This window comes from Sorex fumeus, unplaced genomic scaffold (genome assembly GCF_029834395.1).
Source record: "Sorex fumeus unplaced genomic scaffold, SorFum_2.1 ptg000037l, whole genome shotgun sequence".
Taxonomy (NCBI): domain Eukaryota; kingdom Metazoa; phylum Chordata; class Mammalia; order Eulipotyphla; family Soricidae; genus Sorex; species Sorex fumeus.
In genome coordinates, this window is record NW_026606094.1 from 78,486,329 (window position 1) to 78,513,159 (window position 26,831).

The 26,831-nt window shown below is 44.8% G+C and overlaps 1 protein-coding gene across 2 annotated transcripts in view; it reads right to left on the minus strand.

The window, feature by feature from the left end:
* Nucleotides 1-802: 802 nt before the first annotated feature.
* AOAH (acyloxyacyl hydrolase) overlaps nucleotides 803-26,831 on the minus strand; it is a 239,194-nt gene continuing 213,165 nt past the window's right edge. For both annotated transcript variants that reach the window (XM_056118527.1, XM_056118526.1), the window contains 5 exons: nucleotides 20,230-20,288; nucleotides 20,085-20,144; nucleotides 18,769-18,865; nucleotides 10,171-10,247; nucleotides 803-957 (listed from right to left, as the gene is read on the minus strand). In XM_056118527.1, coding sequence (XP_055974502.1) covers nucleotides 829-957; nucleotides 10,171-10,247; nucleotides 18,769-18,865; nucleotides 20,085-20,144; nucleotides 20,230-20,288 — 422 coding nt within the window. In that variant the 3' untranslated portion in view covers nucleotides 803-828. The remainder of the gene's footprint in view (nucleotides 958-10,170; nucleotides 10,248-18,768; nucleotides 18,866-20,084; nucleotides 20,145-20,229; nucleotides 20,289-26,831) is intronic.

Sequence of the window (26,831 nt, forward strand, 5' to 3'; positions counted from 1 at the left end):
AGTCTCATTTGATAGCTCCATTGTCGATTTTCTGAGAGTTCCCTTGATGGGACTATCTTTTGTGATCTTTCCAACTTCAGTATTCTGACCCTGTCTTTGGCTTTTATTATAGACAAAAGTTGAGGGGGTACCCTGGGATAGTGGTGGAGGGAAACAGGTGCCATCGTAAGGGCTGTAATGTTGGAATGTCATGTCATGATTGTAAAATTGTAAATCACAGCGACCAAAAAATTTAAAAAAGCAGAAAAGAAGCATTTTCAGGCAGTCTGCTCCTGACCCTCAGCATCAGGACAGGGGTTCTAGGGCCAAGGGAAAGTAAGGTGGGAGAGGCACTGAGCTGGATGCCAGCCTACAGAACTGTCAGATGGGCACTGTCAGTGGGGGCTTTGATTCCTATTTGTGCCAGTCCAAGGAGATGTACCATAAATTTGTCCCATAACAAATCCCACAGACTTGAACACACAGCTTCATGTTAATCTTTGTTTTCACTGAAACTAGATTGTCTGAGAAAGTCATCCAGGAAGCAGGAATGGGGTAGCCAGGAAAGGAGGAATCTCTGTTTCAGGTGGGGCTGCTGTTTCTGCTGAGGCCCCTGGGTTCTCCAAACTGACCCCGAAGGAAAGACCACCAACCTCAAAGCTTTATTAAAAATTATCTGAGAAACAAGTTGAAGGGAACCAAAGCTCAGAGAATTGTGCTGTCACTGCGCGTTTTTCTTAGTGAGGGAAAAGCACATTGCAGAGATGCTGCTCAACAAGGTTCCGAGAGCCTGTGCCAACAGCAGCCAATAGATTTACCCGTTTCTCCCTCCCTAAGCTATATGGAGGCTCAGTGGCCCCCTTGGTCTCCAAACACCTGTTCAATCTGGTGGTTGAATGGGTTCTCCTTTCCCAGGACCTGGGGCCACTGGAGCATCACCTTCTTCCAGAGTTGATCTGCCAGCAGCAGCAAAGCCACCTGCAAGAGACATCCCAGAGGAGTAAGTGGGAAGCGGCAATGAAGGAGAACATTCTCCTGAAAGTCTGATCTTATCCTTTATGTGGGAGACAGACTATGGAATGGTCACCCTTGACTCCTGCCTTCCACTCTCTGGAAGGGCTTCTCCAGTCTGGTGATGCTGGAGGGGTATTTCAGTTTTTCTCTGAAATCTAAAAGGATGTCTCTCTGGGGAGTGTATTTCATGACCTATCTCTCTGTCACACTAACAGACTCAGTCAATGACTCTTCTTTCTGGGCAATGAAATAAAAAACTCTGTTGGGAAGCCCCAATGACAAGGAAGAGACAAGACCTTAGCAGACATCCAGCAAGAACCTGGATCCTCTCCTTAAAATCACAAGGAAATGGGTTCTGCCAAGAATTGGAGTCAGGGGAAATCCACCCACTCTTTCCTATTGAGTAGGGGGAGAACATTGCCTGGGGTCCTGAAGAGACGGTCCAACAAGTGGTCAACACAGTTCAATCCTCAGTACCTCAAAGCACCCCTGAGCCCCGCTTGGAGTGGCCCCTGAGTTCAGAGCCAGGTGCAAGCCCTGAGCACTACTGGGTGTAGCCCTCCCCAACACAGCAAATACAAACCAAGGAATGTATCCTGGATGATGCACATGGATGTAGCTTTGTGAGACATTAAGTGGAGATATGACCCAACAGAAATGGGGGAGTAACAAATGTGCATTATTCTAAGTTGCTAAGCATGTGATAATTTATAATTTAGTAACAGATAAAAAATGCACTTAAGAATCCATTTACTCATTTGTCTGTGGATAATTCTGCAGGAGATGAACAGAATGAGTCCTTCCCTCAAGGAATCCCCGTGGTAGTGAGAAAAGTGGACATGGGAATGACTTCAGAAAAGCAGGGGGGAGGCTGCAGGAGGACCCAAGCAAGGAAGGGCCAAGATCCTCTCAAAGACGGTGAAGGCTGAGCTGTATTTCCAAGGAGGGGTCCAACAGATGGATGCTCTGGGCAGCCAGCACCCCAGGTGGAGGACTCAGACGTGGGAGAGAACAAGAACGGCCCCACCTGTGTGTGGACCATGTTAGCGGGGAGGCCCACGGTGAGGAATCTTGGATTTGGCTGCCCAGCCAAAGGTTGCCCTCTGCCCACCTTGCTAAGTCAGATCTCCATTTCCTCACGGTGTCCACAGAGTCTGCTCCTGACTTTCTTGTGACCGAGAATGTGTCTTTCTCTGGATTAAAGCCCTCAACAATTGGAGCCCGAGCAATAGTACAGTGGTTAAAGCACTAGCCTTGCATGCAGCAGACTCAGCTTCAATCCTGGCACCCACCCCATGTGGTCCCCCGAGCTTCACCGGAGCGACTCCTAAGCTCAGAGCTAGGAGAAACTCCTGAGCATCACAAGGTGCGACCCCCACCACCCAAACCTCAACAAAAAATAGGAAACTCTGGGGACCAATGGCTTTGCATCCACAGGGACTTTGACTGGCTACCAGTCAGAGAAGAGTAATGGCTCCATGGGGAACACCTGTCCCAATTTAACTCAGAAGCACATGTGCCGTCTCTGAAGCCAAGTCACACTCACCTTTGTAAAGGCAGTGTGCAGGGCCCCTGTGCCACTGGGAACCCTTCCACTCAGCACAGATTTCTCCTTTGCAAAAAGAGTGTGGGTAGTTTCATTCCATTCATCCATGAAGTAATTGTGATCAGATTCCACACTCTCCACCTCCACCTACACACTGTGCGGACACATACCATACATATAGTGGATAGCACACACCTCCACACCACTCACTCCACACTCAACCATGCACATCACTTACACACTCCTCCATGCACCACTTACACCACATAAGTACATACACAGGCCACATATACGATGCACGCAACACAAAGCACAAACAACACACACATAGTATATGTGTTGTATAAAGACATCACACACATAACACATGTTCCCCTACCTTCTCCAGGCTGCACACTTACACACATAATACACACACACAGCCTGCTTACCTTCCACAACAAACTACACATATCACAACCACACATATATCACCCATCATATACAGCCTCCCCATGCTCTTTCTTCAAACACACACACACACACACACAAACACACTATCAGACAGAGAATTTTGATACACGTTTGATCATTTCCCTAACTCAAAACCATCAGTGTTTTCAAAGACAACTCTGGTCTTGCCACTGTTTTGATGATCTTGATAAAATAGGCTCCTGCCAAGGATGCAGACAGTTACTGGTGGTCCTTCCTGATTTCTTTTCCTTTTTAACTTGATATACCTAAATTATTTTCTTAATTATATGCTATCAAGGCATTTGTGGTCATCAATCTCCCAATTTAAATTAATATGGGAGGTGATGAGGTGGTATTAAGAAGAGAAAAGGAAAATGAAAGAGCCTGATTTGAACGTGGGCTAGCTTCTGGGTATGAAAGCAGTTAGTTGGCTGTCAGTCTAATGGAGATGAGATTATTTATGTGTGCATTGCAAATACACTGGGTTTAAAGCAAGAGGGCCATTACTTAACAAACTCGAGATGCCTGTGCTAAAATGACCCATACAACCATTATTTGAGCAACATTCACCAACCACCTACATAGGGCTCCTTTTATCATGGCTCTCCACTGGTACCTCCCCTCGATGTGCTGCATAAAGCCAGCACCCTGTCCCTTACTCTCAGTTCTTGTTTGGTCCAAATCATATCACTAATTTACTCCCCCGACTGCACTCTGGCCTGGCTCTGCTGTGAATGGGAGTACTCATCTCCCTGGTCAGATCTTCCCTGCAGCTGCCTCTATGCTTGGCTTGGCTGCTCGCCAGTTCCTGCATGTCCTCACTGCAGTATTCACAGCTTCCATGTGGTGCTGTGCTCATCCAGACACCATTGCCAGCGCCTGTGGGCAGAGCCCTCCCCTGCTGGGCACAGTGCTTTGCTGAGCACCCTCCTGCCATCCAAGTGCTTGGTAAGAATGGCGCCCCCGCCTGTCTGCCTGGTGCTGCTTGAGAGGCCCCGGGGCCAACCCCAGGTAGAGTCAGTGTCCCATGGGGAAGGTCATCTGCTTCTGTCTGGCTTTCAGAATTTTTCTTTTTCTGGTGGTGATTTTTAAATGGAACTACAATTGTTACCATATTTAACCCTAGGTGAGTTCCTCTACAGGGAAGTTCCCCACCCTGAGAAATACACTTCTGCCATGTCCTCCCACAAGTTCATGAGACACACTGGACAGTTCAGGAACCCAGCAGTGTTTGCTGGACATCATCTACACGCCCTACTTCAGACACTAATTGTAGATATTTTATTACAAATAGAGCCACTTAGGAAAACAATTGTGAAGATAATCCTTACACAGCAGCTACCTGATTACACTATATCACTCTCTAATTGTCTAGCTAGGTCTGTATCATCTAGAATTACACGTCTACCTCCAGAGCTTTATTTGTTCCTCTATTATCTACATACCATTGATGGTATATATATATACCCTAAAAATATGTATACCATCGATGGTATTATATATATACATATATATGTATATATATAGAGAGAGAGAGCGAGAGAGAGAGAGAGAGAGAGAGAGAGTATACTATATACTCTATACCTGTGGCTATACCTAGTGGTGGTGGTGCTGGGAATGGGACCCAGGGCCTTGCACAGCCAAGTGCCCTCCTGCTGGGTTTCATCCATAGCTCATTGTTGTGGGTAAGAGCCATACCCAGAGGTCCTGGTTCTGTGCCAGGTTCTGTTCCTGGTGGTGCTCTGTGGAGCGTGTGGTGCTGAGAATCAGGCCCAGGCCTCCAGTATGCAAAGCCTGACCCCAGCCTGTTGAGATATTTCTCCTGGCCCCTGAAACATACAATGCTATTCATATCAAGCTTATATGGGTGCCACTAAAACCCTTCATGGCGTGGTGTAGGATAACACTGTTCTGTCCTTCCTGCATAGCCTCAGGAATAGTTGATAGTTGATAGTTTATTGGACTGAGAAAAAGAGAATAACACCTTAGGAGGTATTTTGCCCTTTGGTAGTCAGGAAGGGCTTTAGAATACCTTTTAGGTGGGCCCTCAGGAAAGGCTTTCTTATGTTGATTTGGCTACCTGACTGGGTAGCCTGTCAACCCAGAGAGCTGGAGAGGAGAGTTGGAGAGAGAGGCGGAGAGAGACACAGGAGTGAATGAAAAGAGGATTGGAATAAAAGGCAACTAAGACCAACCATCCTGGCTCTCATCTCTTTCTTCGTCTGCCCTTGGCCAAGAGCCATCTCAATCTAGGCCACACGCAGGGGCTCCAGGGCACCGAATGTGGGTGGTGAGATAGAGTCATCCGTAGAGCCTGAGAACACACAACCTTCAGCGTGCTTAGTTTTTTACAGCATGGTACTTTTTAAGTTGAAGTTTTACTAAGTTTAACTCTGGCATGTTATCAATTCAAAGTTAAAAAGTCAGTTTCTTTGTCCTGTGGGAAAGATGCCTTCAGACTGCCCTGCTTATGTTTATTTTATAGACTTATCCTCATGTGTAGGATAATCTCAGGAGCCTAGCCTTTTACCTCGCTGTGTGCGTCGGCTCATTGCAGCTACCCCCAAGCTCCAGTGCTGTCCCACCCCCACCCCCCACGCTCTCCCTCTGCTCTCTCACTTTCCACTGTAGTGTTCACTGAGTCTGAGTTATTTTTCCCCCAGTTTATTTGCTTTGGTTATTTACATTTCACATCAATGAAAGTGTCTGGTGTTAAATTCAGCCCTTTACTTCCATACTTTTATCAGAACTCCTCAAGTCTCATCCATGTTGTTACAAAGGGCACAAATTAATCCTTTTTTAAGGGCAGAATAGAATTCCACTGATAGAAACACTGTACTCAGTCATCTATTGATAAGATTCTGGGTTGATTCTGCACGTTGGCTGTTAAAATCATCTTCTCTAACCAAGTGTGTCATTCCTGGAGGGAAACTTGAAGGGGGCAATAGACAGATATTGCACTCGTATTTGCATTCTATGTGTAAATGTCTTCTTCAGAGAAGGTCTGTTTAGGTCTTTCCCTTGTATGGTTCTTTTTTTTTTTTTTTGGTCTTGTTTTGGGGCCACGCCTGGTAGTTCTCAGGGCTTAGTCTCAGCTCTGTGCTCAGGGATCATCTTGGTGGTGCTTGGGAACCATCTCTGGGGCTGGCAATTGGACTGGGGATGCCTGTGTGCAAAGCAAATGTCTTTCCTCTGTACTGTTTCTCTGGCCCTTGGCCATTTTTTTTTTTTGCCCTGGATTGCTTGATTTTTGGTTGTTTTTATTTAACTTTTGATATTGACCCCTTTCAGATGTATAATATGAAAGTATATTCTCTTATTTTCTAGGTTGAGTTTTTGCATTTCTTGCAGTTTCTGTCATAGTATGAAGACTTTTATTTATTTATTTTGCCCTGTTGGGGACTTAATCCAGGTCTCATACATGTAAGGCAAGTGCTTGAGCCCTGCACCTCCTCCTTGACCCTATAAAAGCTTTTTAATTTGTTTTCCCTTTTACTTTTTTTGCTTTTTGGGTCACACCCAGCAATGCACAAGGCTTACTCCTGGCTCTTCATTCAAGAATTACTCCTGGCAGTGCTCGGGGGGCCATATGGGATGCTGGGAATCGAACCCAGATTGGCCGCGTGCAAGGCAAATACCCTACCCGCTATGCTATCACTCTAGTCCCTGTTTTCCCTTTTTATACATCTAGAGTTAATTCCATTCTTATCTATTTTCCCCTTCCCTCCTTCATTGTTATCCTGACACACACCTGGTTGTGGGGTTTGCTGGGGTCACTCTTCCAGCCACAGCACATGCCCTGTGCTCAGTTGAAGCCACACTCCCTAGTCGTGCTCAGAGTAACTCTGGTCCCAGTACTCAGCAGAGGTTGCTCTGGCACTTACACACACGAGGTCTGGGCTACGCTCCCTGATGTGTTGCTTCCATGTCTCTTGGTTCTGCTTGCTGAGGGCCTCACCCCTTTATCTGAGTTCACACACATCTGGCTGCCATAGGGCCAGACAGTGCTTGTGTTGCTGGGACCACAGATAGCAGAGATGCTCGGATTGTGCTTGGCACAACTGGTGGTGTCAGGGACGGATTGATCAACTTCTACTTGTAAAGCTACTGTACAACGCCCAGCCCCCCCACATCATCTAAGTTTATGGAGTTCCACATGTTTGTTCTTGCTTTTATTCACCTTGCCAAGGCAGTTGAGTTTCATAATGTTGATGTTGAGGTCCTGCCTAAAAATCCCACCCAAATGGATAAACTGAGGCACTACTCAGAGAAGGGTGCACCCTTTTTGAAAAGAGAAGACTCTAAAGAGTCAAGGGCCATCAAGAGTCCAAGGTATTTCCTGTGACAATATCCAGATGAACTCTTTTGAATGTGGAGAACTACAGGCCAACACAGTTTGGACAAATTGCATCTCTTCTTCTCCTACAAGCTATTCTCGGCTTTATTCCACTCTGGAGAAGCCTGTTCTCTCTCTCTCTCTCTCTCTCTCTCTCTCTCTCTCTCTCTCTCCTCTCACCCTCTCTCCCTTTCTCTCTCTATCTTTTTTTTTTGGCTACGCCTGGTGATTCTTAGGGGTTGCTCCTGGCTCTGCACTCAGGAATCACTCCTGGCAGACTTGGGGGACCATATGGAATGCTGGGATCAAACCTGGGTTGACTGTGTGCAAGGCAATGACCTGTTCACTGTACCCACTGTACTATTGCTCTGATCCCAACCCCTGTTCTCTCTTAAACAGATATTTTTATCCTCTCTCCTTCCTCCTCTGTCCTCTCTGTAAAATTCTTTCAATAAAAATACTTTGCTTCCGTACAAAAGAAAAAAAAACTTCATCAAGGAAAGCCTGAGCACAGGGCAGGCCTGGGGCACCTCTGGCCAGACTGCCCAGCGACAGCTGAAAGGACCTGGTTACTTTCCATTCCAATGTTATTTATTTCTGCTCTTTTAAAATTGTTATTTATTTATGTTCTTTTAAAATTAATTAATTAATTATTTTTTTATTTTTTTATCAGTGAATCTAATAACCTGGCAGGCTACCAGAAGTATCCTGCCCACATGGCAGAGTCTGGCAAATTTCCCGTGTTGTACTCAACATGTCAAATACCAGTAACAGTGATGGGTCTCATTCTCCTAATCCTGAAAGAGCACTGAAATGACTCTTTTAAAATCTCAGGGCTAGGAAGAAGGAGACGTTACTGGTGCCTGCTTGAGGAAATTGACGAACAACAGGGTGATCGTGATTGTGATTAGTGAATCCCCGTGAGGTAGTTTCAAACTTATGAACGTTTGTGTTTGCTCTACAGTCATACAGTGATTGTTTACCCATCCCTCCACCAGTGCCCATTCTCCACCACCAATGATCCCAGCATCCCTCTCCCCACCCTCACCCCTATTTATGCTCTTTTTTAAATTGTGATTTCTTTTTAGGCCACACCCCGTAGTACTTGGGGGTTAATCCGGCTCTGTATATGGGGGTTGCTTTTGGCAGTGCTCAGGGGACCCTGCAGCTCTGGGGACTGAACCTGGGCCTCCTGCATGGAAAGCATGTGCTCATTCTGCTAACCTCTCTGGTTCTGCTTTCAATTTTAAATATATAAAGTGATAATGTGACAGTGACGTAGGCATATTTCCCAGGCCAGAAAGATGGTATAGTGGTAGGGTGCTTGCCTTGCATGTCACCAACCTGAGCTCAAATCCCACACCCTGCAGAGCCCCCTGAGACTGCTAGAACTGACCCCAGAGCACAGAGCTGGGAGTAAGCCCTGCCTGAGTACAACCAGCTGTGGTCCAAAAACAAAACCCCCAAAAAATGCGATTACTTTTTAAAAATTTTACATATTCACATTTACCGAAAAAATGAATTTCTATCTCCAGCATCTCAGTGCTGACTCATCAGCACAACTGCTGCTGCCTTTTGGGGTCAAAGCAAATGGAACTGCATGTGCCTGACTGGGGTCAAAGCAGATGGAACTGCATGTGCTGACGCTTGGTCAGAACCATGCAGTGACTGCTGCTGAGGGCCTCAGGCTGCAAAAGCCAGGCGTGCCTCCTGACAGTCTCCTTCTTGAGCTTCCTTCCTGGAGGGTCTCTGATGTCCAGCATTGGGGCTGCACATTGAGGGAAATGAAGTCCCAGATGCCAGTTCCTCATCTAAAATCACTCTATAAGCCATGTCTGCATCTAGCAATGTACATGGTTTGGGGCTTCACCTGACATGCCAGTGTAGCCTTGAGGAGACGGGTCATTCCGCAGAGTGGGGTGTAGGCACAGCTTCCAAGGTGCTGCTGCCAAGGGGGTTTAGCTGTGGAAACTGAGCTTGGTGTACGCCTGTGGCTCCTTCGGCATTTTCTATTCACTATTGTCAGATTTTAGGCCCTGGGGTGTTCCGAGTGACTCTTTAAGCTTAACTTCGCAGAAATTTAGAGAAAGCAGATGTGGGGCCAGAGAGATACTGCAACAGACAGAACCTTGCCCTGTGAGGAGGTAATGTGGGGTCAAGCCCTGGTGCCACACTGTTGCCCTGAACGCCACCGGGAAGGATCCCTGAGCACTGCCAGGCATGGCCCCCGAAACCAGAAGAAATTAAGCTACAACTGAAAGAGCAGATGTTTGAACAGCTGGAACTGCTGCCACATCCTCTGGCCCCACACCCTACGTCCTTGGGAGAGCACTTTCCTAAGTCACACTTTCCATTATATCTGCACCCTATTGACTATTTCCACTTGGGGCCCTTCTCTCTTCACTGCAGCGACTGTTCGCGAGGGTCTGCTTTCCACCTGTTCTTTGGGGGCGGTTCCCATCTCAGGGTACTCACTCCTCCAGGGTCCTTCCTCCAGAGAGCGCTTGTGCCTGTCCTTTGCTTTGTGTTTTGTTTGGGTCACACCTAGTGGTGCTCAAGAGCAATTTTGGGTATCATTTGCTTTTAGCTTCCAGAAAATGGATCCGAGGTCACTCGGCCACGCAGCTCCTCAGCTCTGTGACCCCCACCTCTAGCAGATTAATTTTCATCCTTAGTTTGTTTCCACCTTAGTATTTGCAATCCCACATTGGATTGTACACAAGTGTGTACAGCATCTGAAATCCCTCTTGGAATAAGATAGGATGAAAGGGAATATGTAGGCACACAGTTACCTCTCAGGAGGAGCAGGAAGACTGCAGGAAGCACGGCCGACTGGGCTTACCTCATTGGGATGGAATCCGTCCACGGGCTCAATGAGTTGCCAGGGCTGCCCACCTCTTTTCTGCCACTCCTCAGAGACTGCAAGACACACAACCAGGGGTCACAGACCGGCTTCCATTGGCATCAATCCAAGCCCATCGTGAGATGTCAGGGCTGTCCAACCCTTGCCGCCTTACCCCTACCCAGCAGTGCTGCTTCTGAGCTGTCAGCTATGAGCTCCAGGGGTGGGGGGTGAGGTCATTGCCAAATTCAAGGGGTCTTCCCATAAAAATGAGGGGTTGTTTTCAAACTTAAGAAAATATGTGAGTATGTTGGAGGAAAGTGGTTTGTGCAGTGCAGAGGGCAGTGGGCGAAGGCGAGCTCTGGAGTTGTCACTGACTGAAAGTCATCTCACTGTTCAGAAGCTGGCAGAGGAAAGGGAAGCACTTGGTCGCCGTCACTTCCCATAAACTGCGTTTGCAGGCACACTTCCTGCCCATGACAGGCAATCACCTTAAAGTATCACACAGTTGGTCAGAAATATAATTACATGAAATTATCTCAACATCCCATTTAGAGGGAGTGTGGCTGGAGAGAAAAAAGCCCCAAAGAGATGTGAAGCAATAAACCTGTCCTTCAATGGGGTTCAGGGACCAAGAATGTGCACTGCTCCGAAGCAACTGTTGAATTAGCTGCACAGCCATAAGATGCAGACAGTAAGAACTCCTCAAAGGAAACCATCATTCTGTAAAAGCGTGGACAGGAAGACTGGAAAAGGCCACTCCCAGTGTAGCTCATGTCCCTCTGCTCCCGAGTCCAGCCAAAGGAACAGGCACAGCCTTTGTGTCCGTCTTTCCTCTCTCACTCAGCAGTATCTGGTGCCATCCCATCTCTGTTTCTCTCCCTCTGGGCTCAGACTGAGGATTCTACTGGGAACTCTGACTGGACTCAAGACCCTAGGCTTTCCCAGAACGCAAGCAACTCCACTCTTGCAATTACCCTCGTATCACCACGCTCTCTGCTCTCTCCCACACTCAGGAAGCACTTCTTTCCCCAGCTCAGGATGAGCCCCTGCTGTTGAGTTTGGGTTCCACACATCAGATCACACACACCCATTAGCACCTTCTGTGGCAGAACAGCCACGGTTTTTGATAGTCATGATATTTTGCTCCTCAGTTTTATTAGAGGCCGTTAGAGAAAGCAGTGACTGGAAAGTGGCCTTTGCGTTTCTCATGAAAGTCAAATTGAGGATGTTGTCCTCTGTGTCTCCCACTTGGAATGCCAAGAGAAATAAAAGGAGTGTAAGTGAAAGAGTGATCTGTATCTGCTCTTCCGGAGGCAACCTGGAGCTGTGCCGAAGCCTAAGCCATAATGAGGTGGACTTTTTTTTTTTTTTCAGAATCACTGTCTTGAATCCCTTAACGTGGCCACAGGTGCCCCATGCAAGGTGTTGTCTGTTGATTGTGGTGAGCTCGCCTGGCTCTATCCACAGCTTGTTTGGTCTATTTTGTATCTTTGTAGCATGTCCTTGAACCCAGACTCTGTTATATATTCGTTCCTGGCTGCTCTGCCTAGCCGAAGATCCTGTGGGTCCCAGGCTGCTGCCCGTGTCCACAGTCCTGGCTCTCTGCTCTGCCACCACCTGCTGAGGCCAGGCACTTTCTTCCCTCTGAACCGGGGACAAGATGGGCCACTTTCTCTTTGGCAGCAGGGAGGTCTTGCAGCTCCACTTCCTAACCTTGATTTGATTTGCTGAGTCACCCCCAATCTGAAAACCCGACAACAACCCCTTACTGAACACCAGGCATCTGGAAGAGTTTCTTCAAAGGCTGAGACATCGTTTCCTCCCGTATCTTTCATATATTTGCCTCATCTCCATCTGGCAGTCCCATTTAATCTGTAAGCTAATATCAGCCCCACCCCTCCAGAGTGTGGCCGTGACCTCGCTCCAGTCTCCTGCTCTCTCTGAGCTCCCAAAGCATCTTGTCCTTTCTCTTGCTTCTCTCTCTTTAGTTTAATTTCACATTATGCTTGTACTGGTGTCTAAAAGCAAGAAAATCAGGAGTGAATGAAAATCCCAAGAGGATGCTGAGAAATTCGCAGATGGATATGGAAAGACAATGAGAAGTGATTCCAGTCAAGACCTCAGACAGTGCTGGGTCCAAGAAGCTGCTTATAACACTTGGAGGCTTCAGGTTTGTAAAGGAGGTTGAATGACACTTGAATCTAAACCAGTTCTGGGGATTATGAAAATAAAATTGAGGAACAAAAGCAGAAAGAAAATAGAAGGGTTATTTAATACTGCTATGTTTTACAAGGGTACAGGGGCATGCCTTAAGGTAGGGGCTGATAGGAGAGTTCAGCATTATACCACCATATTCCAGCGAATCAAAACAAAGACAGTGAGAGCATATTCCATCCTGATGGAGTACATAACCCTCCCCAACACTCATCCTTCCTTTTATTCTAAGAATACTATTAGATGACCAGCCTTTGAAAGAACTAACTTGTCATACAAAATAACCCAGAATATATTAAAAGAAGTACCACAGCTTACCAAGACACTGGTCTATTCACCATGGAAAATATCATTTTCTCACATGACCATTGTGTGTCCAAAGATGCTAGTGCCCACACGCCTACAGGCATCAGAGAAAGCACCACTGAATGGTGAATCAGAAGCCCACAGGCAGAGTTGAAGATTTTATCTGAACTGTGACTCATTCCGGGCAGAGTGATCTTCTTTGGAGTTTTGCTCTCAGGGTGAAAGTTGATTTTCTTAGAATAAAGCTGCTACCAGACAGTGGGCTCTGCCTGATTCTTCTCTGATTTCTTGGAGCAGGAGATTCAAGCAGTGGGGAGCACAGAAAGTCAGCTTAAGTTGTTCCTTTGTACCAGAGACTGCAGTTCAAAGCAGGCAAATGCATTTGGGAAGGCCCATCAGGTGTTGGGAAGGGACATTGGGTGACACTCAGGGCTTACTTCTGACTGACTTTGTGCTCGGGCATCTCTCCTGATGATGATGCAACTCTGATGACTGGGACTATGGCCATGCAAGGCAAGTTTCTTACCCACTGTTCTTTCTGGTTCCAGAAATTGAACTCCTATATATTTTTATGAAGTCCTGAATTAAATTTCACAAATGATCATAAATGATCTCTTGAGATTTGTTTTATAAAGTCAAAGGAACTCTGCACATTACCAGTTCTTCAGTCAAGCAATGGGAACCATGGGAGAAGTTCTATACACACCTGGCAGCTTATTGGCCCACATCAGCTGGAGCAGATATATGAAGAGAGAAATCTGCATGCTGGTCAGCACCATGCATCACTGGTTATTGTCACACATGTACATGGGGAGAACTAAAGTCCAGGCTTACAAGGCTATAGAACGGGGGCAAAAACCTTGTTCTGTTGGGCAACACTGGGTTGTTCCTGCTGTACCAGCAGGGAGCTTAAGGTTTATTGAGCCACTCCCACAACAGTGCACAAACTTTAAGCTTAGTATATCTTTTTCTGTGTTCATACAAAATGACATTGTTGGAAATATTATTAGAAGTAAATTTACTATGACTGTTTAAAAGGATTACCAGCTGAGGAAAGGAGAAGGCAATTCACCCTGGATGGATTCCTTCCCTTGTGTGGATGTCCTAGTAAACTGGAATGCTGAAGCCTCAGATGAGATTTTATCTTTGAGTTAATCTCCTGAAGGAGAGGCTTTACTTCTCTTTGTTGTTATCACAATGTTCAACTCCACCTTTGTATCCCCAACCCTCATGATTACTATATAACTATGCTGTAAGGAGTAGGAGAGTTGTTGAAGATGCAGAAAACTAGAATCTGGAGCTAGACTCTGGGAAGGAGATGGTGGACTAGACTAAGAGACTCTGGGAAGGAGATGAAGACACTGAAGACTAGATGTTGGGAAAGGAGATGAAGAATGAGACTCAAGAACTAGACACTGAGAACTAGACATTGGGGGACTAGATATTGAAGATGCTGAAAACTAGATGCTGAAGACTAGATGCTGAGGACTAGACATTGAGGATGAGGTCAGTGACGAGATGTTTAAGAAGACAACTGAGACTTTGGAGACTGGGAGTAGAAGGAGAACCAGATAACGAGGATGACTGGAAGTAGAGGACTTGAGACTACGCCAAGAGGAGGAAGAAGAGATAATGAACAATAGGACTTTGAGGTCTACCAGGAGACTAGGATGATGCAACTCTGATGACTGGGACTATGGCCAAACAACTATGACTGCTATGAAGAGAGAGACCGGACGATGTCGGGGAGGAGAGAGAAATAAACTGACTGCTGACCAGCCTGGGGCCCAGTTCCTGTTTCTTGGTCTGTCGCCCGTCCTTTGCCCATTGTCCAGCCTGGGGAGACCGAATGCTCGAGTCCTGCGTGTCCTGCACGCGTCCATCTCACCCCTCTTTTCTTCTGCTGAAAACCTTACACCTTGAAAACTTACACCTTGCACGTGGCCAATCTTGCAGCATCACATGATTCCCCAAGTGCCTTGCAAGAGTGATCCCTGAGCACAGAGCCAGAAGTAAGTTCTGACTACCACCAGATGTGCTCCCCAAACAGCAAAACAACCCCCCCAGCAAATCAATAATAATAACAATTTTTTAAAAAAGGGCATACTCAAATTTTGTTGTCTTAGAAGTTAATGACAGCCAGTAGCCAGTGACACATTTAAACTGTTAGGGTGGAAGATTTATCAATAAAATTTCCTTCCATAGGAAGGAAGAAAGGTGCCATTCCCTTTCCCAGCTTGGGATATGGGGTACAGATGAAGAAAAGGACCATCACCTGCTCCAGGTGGTGTTTCCTGAAGGGAAGAAACTTGCTGCTTCTGTTTAGCTTATAACCAACTGGAGGATGAGTCAGCAAGACAAAAAAAAAAACAGTCTTTGGAACTGAGCAATCCTTACAGGACTGGACGGAGACTGTTGGCCCAGGAAGGTACTGGATCTTATTCTCACCATCACAGAGAGACAGACAGGGTAAACTTCATGGGGAAAAAAGAAGGATATTTGTGATGCCACAGTCAGCTCAAATATAGTATGGAATGAAAAGAGATACTTTTGTTGTTATTAAAACTGCAGATTTAATAAGTGTCTCTTTAAAAAGGATTTTGTGTATTATCTTATTATACTATTATACTATCAATTACATATTGTAGCCTGGAGCTGCATCCCTGGCCCATCTCCAGATGCCCCACCCCCCACCCCCCCATGTCCCACACCTGGAGTAAAGGAGCCCATGGTGATAAAGGCTTGCACACATGATTTCTATCATAGCTTCTGCACAGAGACTCATGCGCATGAGTGGTGATGGACGTGGGCTGGATGGTAAAAGGATACAGATATTTGTTCTCTATCTCCAACAAGCCCCTGAAGAATGTCCAGGTGCTTTCTCCATCAATGGAGCTGGAGGTAGAAATGTGTCAACAAGCGGTGAGTCCTTGCTACAGTCCACATGTTGTCACTGTCCTCAGCAATGCTGCCATAACCAAAGGAAAACCGAAGGAAGTCAAAGCTAGTGGTCCATTTGCCAGCTGTTAGCTGTGTCTGGAGTAGGAGAAGGATTCAGTGCTTTCAGCTTGTGAATTCTGAGTTCTTCCCCTGGTGCATAATTCTTTACATGAGGTAGCCTGGATTTTTTTGGAAAATGAGCTTCTCCACGCACAGGAGATTACCTGTGCAGAGGTGTGGGAACTGACCTCATAAATGCAGGCCCTAAGAATGGAGCAGTATTTGGGGTAAAATAAGCTTAGGGCCAGGCCACAAGAACTATAAACATGCATCCAAGCAGGGAAAGTTTAAGCAGATTTACACTCTGCTAGGGAGAGTTCAGACTTTAGTAGGAAACATCCTGCGAGGGAGAATCTGGCTTGGACAGTCTTTGGGGGTCACAATACAGAGAGGTTGGCAGGGCAACCAGCCAAGAGCAGAACATTCCCACAGTCCGAAGGCTACTGCTTACCAACTGTATGCCCCCTGATTCCCAAAGCAGTGCTCGCAGTTTATCCCTTGTTCTACGTTCAAATTCAAAATGAACAATGTATGTGATGGAAAGGATGAGGAAGAGAAAGCTGTGCTTAAGAAAAGGCAAGACTGGTCTTCATCAGCAGGTGCTGAACCTACTTTGTTTCCCGAAAAAGCCACTGCATCTGACTCATTCTCTGGGACTGACTGCGGGGAAGGGTTAAAGGTATGGGTTCAGCTGGATTTATGGTGGTCATCCTTCAGAAGAGGGACTGGGGTATGGCCAGTCCCTCTGCCTACTCTGAAACATGCTAAGATTTTTAAGGCAAAAATTCCCTTGACAGGAGATTACCTTTGAGTATACGTTCAGGCCTTGCACAATTCTGAAAACTGGACCCAGGTGCCTGTGTGCACTCCTCCTGCTAAGCTCGCTAGGCTGTGTCAGCTGTTGGTGCAGGCTGTAGATCCCAGGCCACTGTGGCCTTTGCCTCTGCTCTCCCTTCCTCGCTGGCCATGAGTCCTTGGAGTGGAGTCTTTCAGTTCATATGGAGAAGGAGAAGCTGGCCTTGTAGCCACACAGGAAAAAACAAGATGTCAAGAAATGTCTCAGACAACAAACAAGTGTCCAAGCAAGGAGGAATACCTAAGGTGTTTTTCAGTAAGGAGACTGACTGCCATGTTGATGTTGAATGTTTTGTTTTATTTTGGGGCCATACCCTGTGGCACTCAGGGGTCACTCCTGGTGGGCACGGGGGACCATATGGGATGCTGGGGATTGAACCTGGTTGGCCGCACGTGAAGTAGGCACGGTACCTGCTGTACTCTCTCTGGACCTTGGTATTGAATATTTGCTTTAGTATAACTGAACTTTCAGCCTTTTTTGGTCTTCACTGTATTTATTGTTGCTGCAAAAGCAAGAATAGGTTGATGACTCGACTTCCAAGCTTGTGGGATGCTGGCCTGTATTGGATGAAGGCTAAAGCTCTCCTTTGTAGGGTTTTCATAAAGGTAAGCATTGTCCTGTTTTGTTGAAAACAGAATCCATAGCACTGACACAGCTCATCAAAGGACTCAGTAAAAATTAGGATGAGTTGCTTAACCTGGGCCAGTATAGAGCACCCTTCATTGCCATTTAACATGCATAGGAATCACTTGCAGATTGTCTTGCACACTCCGATTAGGTGGGTCTTGACTGAGAGCAGGGTCTGGAGTCTGCATTTCTACGTAGCCTTCAGTCGGTTATGTTGCTGCTCATTCTGAACCGTGTGTTGAGAAGTTAGTGTGTAAGGTGGGGGCACCCTTTGCAAGGTACCAGCTATATGCCAGGCATGCCATTTAGTAGGCTCACACATTATTTCACAGAAGATGTGTTACAGAGAGTTTGTGTCCTCATTTCCCTATCTGTCAAGGAGAGTTTAGAAATGGCTGGGGAATTGCCTGCACTCCCAAAGATAATAATCAATGACAGAGCTGGAGATTATTTTAGAAAATGAAAAAGTCCCGTGTGAGTGTTAGACATTATTGTATTTTAATAACTTTGTCTATATTCAAGGTTGATGATGAACAAAGATCACTTGGTAGTGCATTTGTTTACACCAGAAATTCATTAATGAGTCTTTATCTCTGCATTTCAATGAGAAGTTATTTATCAAAATGTCTCTCCCCACAAGAGAAATGTATTTTACCTAGGCAGGCAATCTAGTTAAGGGAGATCAGTCTTGTTGAAAAGATGTTCAGAATTGAAGTACTAGACTCTGCAATGCAAAATGTGTCAGCTAATGTAATATTTGATAATTTATGATAGCCATCTGCTACCTCTCAGATACTCTGGCTGGGGAGGAAGGTGGTCGGCGGTAGGAAGACAGAGATGATGAACTCAGGATGAGAAATCTTCCATCTTTTGCTTACAATGTGAAGCTTTTTTATTAGCATCATCTCAGCTGGCAGTCATTCACCAGGAGGTTTTGCTTTCCTCTTGCACAATTGCTCAGCAATGGAAGTGAAATTGGAAGCCTGAGGTCTACAAATAATAATGTTCCAGAGTCAAGATGTAAAGGATAAATCAGTTGCTCCAGTCATTCTTTTTCTGTGTGGTCACTCAGCAGTGGTCCCAGCACTTGGTCTAATTCTTAAAAGAAACAGTCCCTTCCGCATCTAGGATGAGTGTGGTCTGTTGTTTAAAGGCAAGTTGGAAGTCTATCCTTGGAGACTTGTTGATTTCACTGAGTGTGAAACCTGCAAGTCTTCATTATTTCTGGGTCTTTAGGAAATTCATTGCCCACCTTGGGAGGCATTGCCTTACCTTCCTTCCTTCCCTATTGTTTTACTCCTCTTTAACCCCTTGGTGAGGGGGGCAACAATGTTAGGTAATTCCCTTGACTTATAGACTTTCTCCCTCCCTAAAGCTCTGGCAACTGGTCTCCTGTTTCAAGGCTTTTGAAATGAAGATAAAATATGGAGGTGGTGCTGGGCTTTGACCTTACCAGAAAGATTCTTTTATAATTTTTCCCTCCAATATTCAGAGTAATCTGAATAGGACAGAGCCTCTCCCATCAACCACTTGCCTTGGCAGGTTCTAAATAGTTTTGTGTCAAGTCAACACCCAAACCAAGCAAAACTTACTCTCTTGGAAATCAAAATCCACGTAGGAAAGATCGAAATTTGTAAATTTCTCTGTGGTTGAAATTTTTTTCAGCGTATTGGAGAGTTGTTGTGCTCTCTGAATAAAAGAGAAACAGACCATTCAGGCAGAACAAAGAAATCAATAGTTGTCACCTCATGCCAAGCCATCAGCAGAGAGCAGATCTGCACGCTATATTCTATTCATGCACAAATAGCCAGTGAACATATGAAAATCTTTAAGATTCATTAGGGTCCAAGTAAGTGCAAATTGATGTAATAAGATACCATTTTCTTCCCCCTGGGATTGACAAAGATAAACAAACATGATAATACGCATATTGTCATGGGATAGGAGGCCAGGAATATCAGTTGCTTTAACTTTTCCAACAAACATTTTGGTAATATGGATCAACTCTTAAACATAGGCATATCATTTCACTCAATATTTTTCTAAGAACTTATCTTAAGGAAATAGAGTTGGAACACTAAGACACTTCCACGCACAAAAATTTTTATTGAAATGTTGTTTAGCACAGTAAAAAACTGGAAGCAATCTACATGTCCACCACCAGTGGATAAAATAAATGATTGCAAAATTATTAGAAGAAACGTATGTGGAGACACAATGCTCGATATCGGAAGACATAAAATAATGTGTGAATTCTATTACTATATAAGTAAGACTCCCCAAATTTTTTCTCTGAAAGCAATACTACAAAAACAAATAGTACTATCTGCTTTTTTTTTTTAAAGTAGACTTTTGGCTGATTTTGAGTTTAATTTATTTTCCTTTGTACTTTTATGAGTTTTCTAAGCTTTTAAAGGATCAACATGTATTTCTTTGGTAAAAATAGTCAATAAATCTCTTAGAGATTTTTTTAACTTTCTACGAAAGAAGTATTTGAACCTTTAAGTAAATTCTATATCATGTTGATTCTTATTTACCTTGGATGTGCTCTACTTATATATAAAGACTTGCACATTTTTCTCTGTCTCTGCCAAGTACCTAGGATCAGCTTTGCACAGTGTGCCTGTGTGTTTGTATGTGTGTGTCTGTATACGTGTTTCTGGTGTGAATGTGCTGGTATGCAGATATGGGACTGATATATGCACACAGTGATTAAAAGACACAGTAAGAATGACAGACCCAGAGTGTGGCAGGAGAACCTGTTTTCTCTTCAGTCCTCAAGCACCCTGTAGTTAGTGCATTATTCACCATTTGGGGACTGTCATCTTGTTGGAATCCTACCCCCAGAGCATCAAACACAGAGGAAGAAGGACCAAGGATGGTACCAAAGACACTGCAGCTCTCCTACCTCTGAAGTGAGAGTACGAAGTGTCTTGTTGGATGACATCCAGTTATGGCAGGGGCTGACCTGAGAACAGGAAAATGTCACTTGAATTACAGAGGGATTACGATGCTAACAGGGCGTGACTATGGAACAAGTAATGTGAGCTCACCTGGAGACAGTTCAGGAAGGAGTAGAACTGTGAGTAGGTCACATCCTTATTCAGCTGGCCTAGAAGACAAGAGCCGGGCCTGTTGCGAGCTCTCTGCCAGAGCAGCCAAGCAGGGACACTTGGAGGGGATGCCACCTTCCTTGCAGAGGTTGGTACTTCTATAGTGCTGCCCTTATGACTTGTGAAAAATGTTTGTGTCTCTCTTCTGTCCCAAAGTGTGACTCAGAATAGAGGAGACGACTTAAGGAGTTACCTATTACCTAGAGTAGAGCTCTTGGCCTAGGCTGGGGTAGGACCCAGGGGACGTTTGCCATGTTGTGGTTTTTCCCGACACTACCATGTAATGCCAATTCTCAAGGAGCACTAGAAGTTTTCAAGTTGGTAGTTAACTAAATCTTTTTCTGTTTTTTGTTTTGGGGTTACAACCAGTGGTACTCTAGAATTACTCCTGGGTCTGTGTTCAGGGATCATTCTTGGTGGGGCTTTGAAGACCATATGTGATCTTGGGGATCAAACCCCAGTCAGCTCCCTGCAAGGCAAGCACCCTACTCACTAAGTTATCTCTTTGGCCCCTTAATCAGTTCTTTTAAGTTCACATATCACTAAGAAATGACCCACAGTGATACCCTGCTGAGAACCTAAAGACCTGTCCTTTACAGGGCTGACCATGCAGCAACTCATGGTCTGGAAAACTGAAGGCCTTCCAACATGCTGGAGCAGCCCGTGGTTTGGTGGATGTTGAGAGTGGAAGGAATGGCATTGCTCTCTTCATCACTCAGAGGAAAGCTCTTGTCAGAAAGCTTTTGTCCAAATTAGTGGGTTAGTTCTATACTTATCTTGGGTTCAGGCAACAGACACATGGGAGATGATAACGACCACACATGTGTAACCTTGAGTCTTCCAAAATACCTGCTGGTGGACCCTGCATCTATGACAGATTCTTCCTCCCTCCCTGCTTTCCAGCATATCCACCCCCAGAAACAATTCAACTTTCACATTGTGACTGAGATGCAAAATTTAGGTCCTCACAAATCTTAGGGATAAATGACTGATGTCCTACCCATCACTACTTCTCACATGCTTGAAAAAAATAAAGGAAAATAATAGAACCTATCTGGGAGTAAAAAGAGATTGAAGATGATGGAACACAGCCTTATTTTTCATTTATACCTCTGATCAGTTAGACTGAAAGATAGATTCAATTTTCTTGTCAGAGAAGAAAATATATTATCTCTTGTGTGGGTGAGTGAATCCCACGACTGGAAAACCACAGGCTTATTATCATCATTGAAGTCACAGCGACATGTCAGGCCTCTCTGTCCTCCAAAGGAGACTGCATTGTCATATTGGTTAGGAGCCCTCAGCCACTGGCTTTGTTTCATTTTATAGTCTCAACAGGGAGCCCTAAAGGCCTATCTTCATCTAAAACCAGCTTTTCTTTTTTCTTTTCTTGTTTTTTTTTTTATTAGTGAAACATCATGAGGTACAGTTGTAGACTTACAAGTTTTTGTGCTTGGGTTTCAGTTATACAATGATTGAATACCCATCCTTCCACCAGTGTCCATTCTCCACCACCACCAGTCCCAGTATCCCTCCCACCCCCATCCTCACATCCCACCCTACCACTGGGGGAGGGCATTCCCCTCCGTTACCTCTCTCCTTTTGAGTGCTGTGGTTTGCAAAAGAGACATTGAGTGGCAATCTTGTTCAGACTATAGTCTACTCTCATCACGGATTTCCCATCCTGAGAGAAACCTCCCAAAACACTTTATTTGGTGTTCCCTTCTCTATCTGAACTGCCTTTTCCCCTAGCATGTGCAGCTGTCTTAGGGCCATGGAGTAATCCTCCTGGTATTTATCTCGGCTACTCTTGGGTGTTAGTCTCCTATTTTGTTACTTTATGTTCCCCAGATGAATGCAATCTTTCTATGCCTATCCCTCTCTTTCTGACTCATTTCACTTAGCGTGATACTTTCCATGTAGTACCACTTGTATGTAAATTTCATGACTTCATCCTTTCTGACAGCTACATAGTATTCCATTGTGTAGATGTATCAAAACTTCTTTAACCAGTCTTCTGTTCTTGGGCACTCAGGTTTTTCCCAGGTTCTGGCTATTGTAAACAGTGCTGCAATGAACAGACAACTGCAGATGTTGTTTCGACTTTTTTGCCTCTCCGGGGTATATTCCCAGGAGTGGTATTGCTGGGTCAAATGGGAGCTCAATTTCTAGCTTTTTGAGAATCGTCCATACTGTTTTCCAGAAAGGTTGAACCAGTAGAAATTCCCACCAGCAGTGAAGGAGGGTCCCTTTCTCGCCACGCCAGCACCGGTTGCTTTTGTTCTTTTGGATGTGGGCCAGTCTCTGTGGTGTAAATTAATATCTCATTGTTGTTTTGATTTGCATCTCCCTGATGATTAATGATGTAGAGCATTTTCTCATGTGTCTTTTAGCCATTCAGATTTCATCTTTGATGAAGTTCCTGTTCATTTCGTCGCCCCATTTTCTGATAGGGTTGGATGTTTTCTTCTTGTGGAATTCAACCAGTACTTTGTATATCCTTGATATCAACCCCTTGTAGGATGTGTATTTGGTGAATATCCTTTCCCATTCTGTGGATTGTCTTTGTATTTTGGTCACTGTTTCTTTTAAGGTGCAGATACATCTTAGTTTAAGATAATCCCATTTGTCTATCTCTGTTTTCACTTGCTTAGCCAGTGGCGTGACATCTTTGAAGACACCATTAGCTTCAATGTCATGGAGGGTTTTGCCGACTTTGTCTTCAATGTACCTTATGGATTCCGGTCTGATATTGAGGTCTTTAATCCATTTTTATCTTACTTTTTTACATGGTATTAGGCATAGATCTGAGCCCATTTTTTTGCATGTAGCTGCCCAGTTTTGCCAGTACCATTTGTTAAAAAGACTTCCCTTACTCCACTTCACATTTCTTGCTCCTTTATCAAAGATTAGGTCCCAGTACCCCTTTGGATGAGTCTATAGGTAGTAAGTTCTCCTGGGTATTCCCTGCACTTCCGTCCCTTCACCTTCAGCTCTCTCCCGTCTTGGCACTTAGCTACTTGGGCAGGTGGGGAAGGAAGAAATTTTTGGCATGAGTCAGTATATTTGCTGAATAGGATAAATGGTACATTAATTGTGGTCAGAAGTTAACTGGGAGGAATAATAATTGTATTTCTCTTCTCTCTGGCATTAGCATAGAGATATTAGAAGATAAATGCTAGGAGAGAAATGCTTCTTGGAATGTGGTAGTCTCAAAGTGGTGGGGAGTTTGTGTGGTGGACTGTGGCCTAAAGAAAGGAAAGAAGGAAAAGAGATCTTATGATTTTTTTCTCACCTATCAGCACTATCAGTTTTTCAATCACACTTTCTTTTTAGAGTTGACTTAAAAATATTTTTCTTTTCTTGTCCTGGATCAGTTATACATCTGGAAACCTCAGTCTTTGGGGCATAAACTGTAGTTAAATACCATTTTTTCCTTGATTTTGTTGGCTTAGGTTTTTGGGTCAGCTGTGCTTGGAGCTTAGTCATGGCTCTGTGCTCAGAGATCACTCCTGGAAGTTATCAAGAGACCAAATGGGGTGCTGGAGATCAAACCCAGTGTCTGTTATGTGCAAGGCAAATGCCTTAACTCTGAATTATTTTTTTTATCCCTTTCACTTTACTGGAATTTGGTGTATTAATGATCTCTTTTGTACTAACTATCATGCCTGTATACCATGTCCAGAAAGAGGCAGCATCTGAAACTTTGCTCGGAAAGTAAATCTGGTGAAGGATGTTGGCCAAGAATTTTCCCAGTCTGGGAAAGTGAGAAGGCCTATCCCACTCCCAGAAGGAATTAGAGGGGTGAGAAACTCTTGAGTGTGAGTGAGCATGTGTGAGTGTATGTGTGTGTGTGAGAGAGAGAGAGAGAGGGAAAAAGAGAGGGAGAGAGAAGGAGAGAGAGAGGGAGAGAGAGGGACAGAGAGGGACAGAGAGGGACACAGAGAGAGGAGAAACACTAAGGGGTGGTCTAGTGGATGTCATCTGCTCTCTCTGGAAGTAAAAACACTTGTTCTATCCCACCTAGCTATGGCAGCACCCGTGTCAGTCATTTAAGTCTTTAGGGTAGGACCTTTGGCATTTATTTAATGCTGAAACTATATTTAAAAATTTTAGCATTCATGAAAGTTTAATATCCACAAAGATCATAAAATGCCATGTAAATGAAAAGCCTCAGTAAAACCACATTAATTCAAGTGGAGAAAGCCAGAAGTAAAAAATAAGGTATTTCAAATAGATTGAAGAATAATTGGATAAAAGTTACTATTGTACTTTCTTGCAGGCCCCTTAGGGAGGGCCGATTTAGGACTCTTTTATAGCCAGCATCCCAAAACTACTACTTCTTCTTCTTCTTCTTCTTCTTCTTCTTCTTCTTCTTCTTCTTCTTCTTCTTCTTCTTCTTCTTCTTCTTCTTCTTCTTCTTCTCCTCCTTCTCCTTCTCCTCCTCCTCCTCCTCCTCTTCCTCCTCCTCCTCCTCCTCCTCCTCCTCCTCCTCCTCCTCCTCCTCCTCCTCCTCCTCCTCCTCCTCCTCCTCCTCCTCCTTCTTCTTCTTCTTCTTCTTCTTCTTCTTCTTCTTCTTCTTCTTCTTCTTTTTTGCTTTTTGGGTCACACCCAGTGATGCTCAGGGGTTACTCCTGACTCTGCACTCGAGAATCACTCCTGGCAGTGCTCGGGGGACCATATGGGATGCTGGGAATCAAACCCGGTTGGCCACGTGCAAGGCAAACACCCTATCCACTGTGCTATCCTCCAGCCCCCATCCCAAACTTCTTGACCGAAGTCTTGCCCTTTGGACCACCCCGAAAATGTCTTTGGTTTGTGGTAGTCATCAGGAGTCAGCAATTTCTTAGTCAGAATTTATATAATATTTTTGCCAATGCACTTTTTTTTCTTGTCTTTAAGGACAAAGTTTCCCTCTTAATATCCCTTTTACTGTGAAAGTACATCACAGATATCACAGATATATTTATGGGATAATTAACATTCTTACACACTGTGTCTGAGAGGACTTCGCGGTCAAGCTTGACCTTTCTCAAAAGATCTATGGAAGTAGAATTCTAAGGTATGAGATTTATTCTCTGGTAATTCTGTAGAAAGATGATATAGTCTCACTGGGAGTTTTAATTTCTGGTGGAGATTGTGTGGCTGTCAGAGCTCAACAGCCAGGCTAGGTAGTAACTCACAAATGTGTTGAGAGCAGCACGGGGTGTGCTTCATCATCCTCTCTCCCAGACAGCCAGGAGGAGGGACCCTGGTCTGATTCTGGCCTCCATTAGCTGCTAATCGGATGCTGTGGTCTTTGACCTCTTCTTTACTGAATAGTTACAGAGTTCCAATTTGTCCTATTAAGTGGCAGGGAGAATATCACTGATCTAGGGGACCCTCACTCCATTCTGCTTCTCTCCTTCTTGAACTCTTCCTTAATCTCTAATGTCAAGTTTAGAGATTATTCTCATCGAACATCAAATTTCTAGGCTCACTTGGGGCCAGAGCAATAGTCCAGCAGTTAGGGTGTTTGCCTTGCATGTGGTTGACCCAGATTCCATCCCCAGAATCCCATATGGTCCCATAGCCAATCAGGAGTGATCCCTGTATGCAGAGCCAGAACTAAACCCTGAGCACCACCAGATATGGCTCCAAAACCAAACCAAAAAAGTTGCTAGGCTCACAGACAGAAAACAATGAAATAGAAACCATATAGTTGGTTCATATAACCTTTGACTGAGTGTGACTTTAAAAAGTTTATTTTGGACCACACCTGGCAGTGCTCAGGGCTACCCCAGCCCAGTGCTCAGGGCTTCCTTCAGCTCAGTATTCAGGGATCAGCCTCAGTGGTGCCTGGGGTAAAATTCAGTGCCAGGGGTCAAATTCAGGGCTTGCACAAGCAAAGAAGACAAGCATGTACTACAGTGCTTGAGCTCTTTTCTGGCTCAGAGGTGTGAGAACACTAATAAGAATAGAAACCACCCTTGTTTGTAGAGTTATAAATTCTGTGTCTAGTTCTTACTAGCTCTGCTTCACTTTTGGTTCCTACTCGGGGGGGTGGGGGGGTGGATGGAGCAAAGAGCCAAAGGTTGGATTTGGAGCAGGAGCAGAACAGAGACTAGGTGAGGGGAATAGCCCTGTCTGGGAGTCTGAGCTTTGAGCCTACCAAAGGGGAAATAAAGAAGCTGGAAAATCCTGCATATTCCCTGCTTGGTGGAGGAAGAACCCTGGTGTTTTTTTTTCTGAGGAGTTTATAACTCATTTCCCATGGCAACCACACAGGATGGGATAGAAATAATAACAAAGCATTAAACATGTTTAAAATAGTTTCAAATTTCTCCTTAATTAGGTCCGTTCACGCCATTCAAACTAGGATTGTTTATAAAGAGCCTGTTTGTGCTATGAAAGTTCCCTTCTTTATCTGTTGTGCTGGGAAGCTTTTGTGGATGCTCAGTGCTGAAGAGAAACCACTTGAAGAGCACAAAGAGAAGCTTAGGGAAGGCTTCCAGGTGTGGCAGTATGGTCATTGTTGACTGGGGGGACCGTCCTGTGCAGTG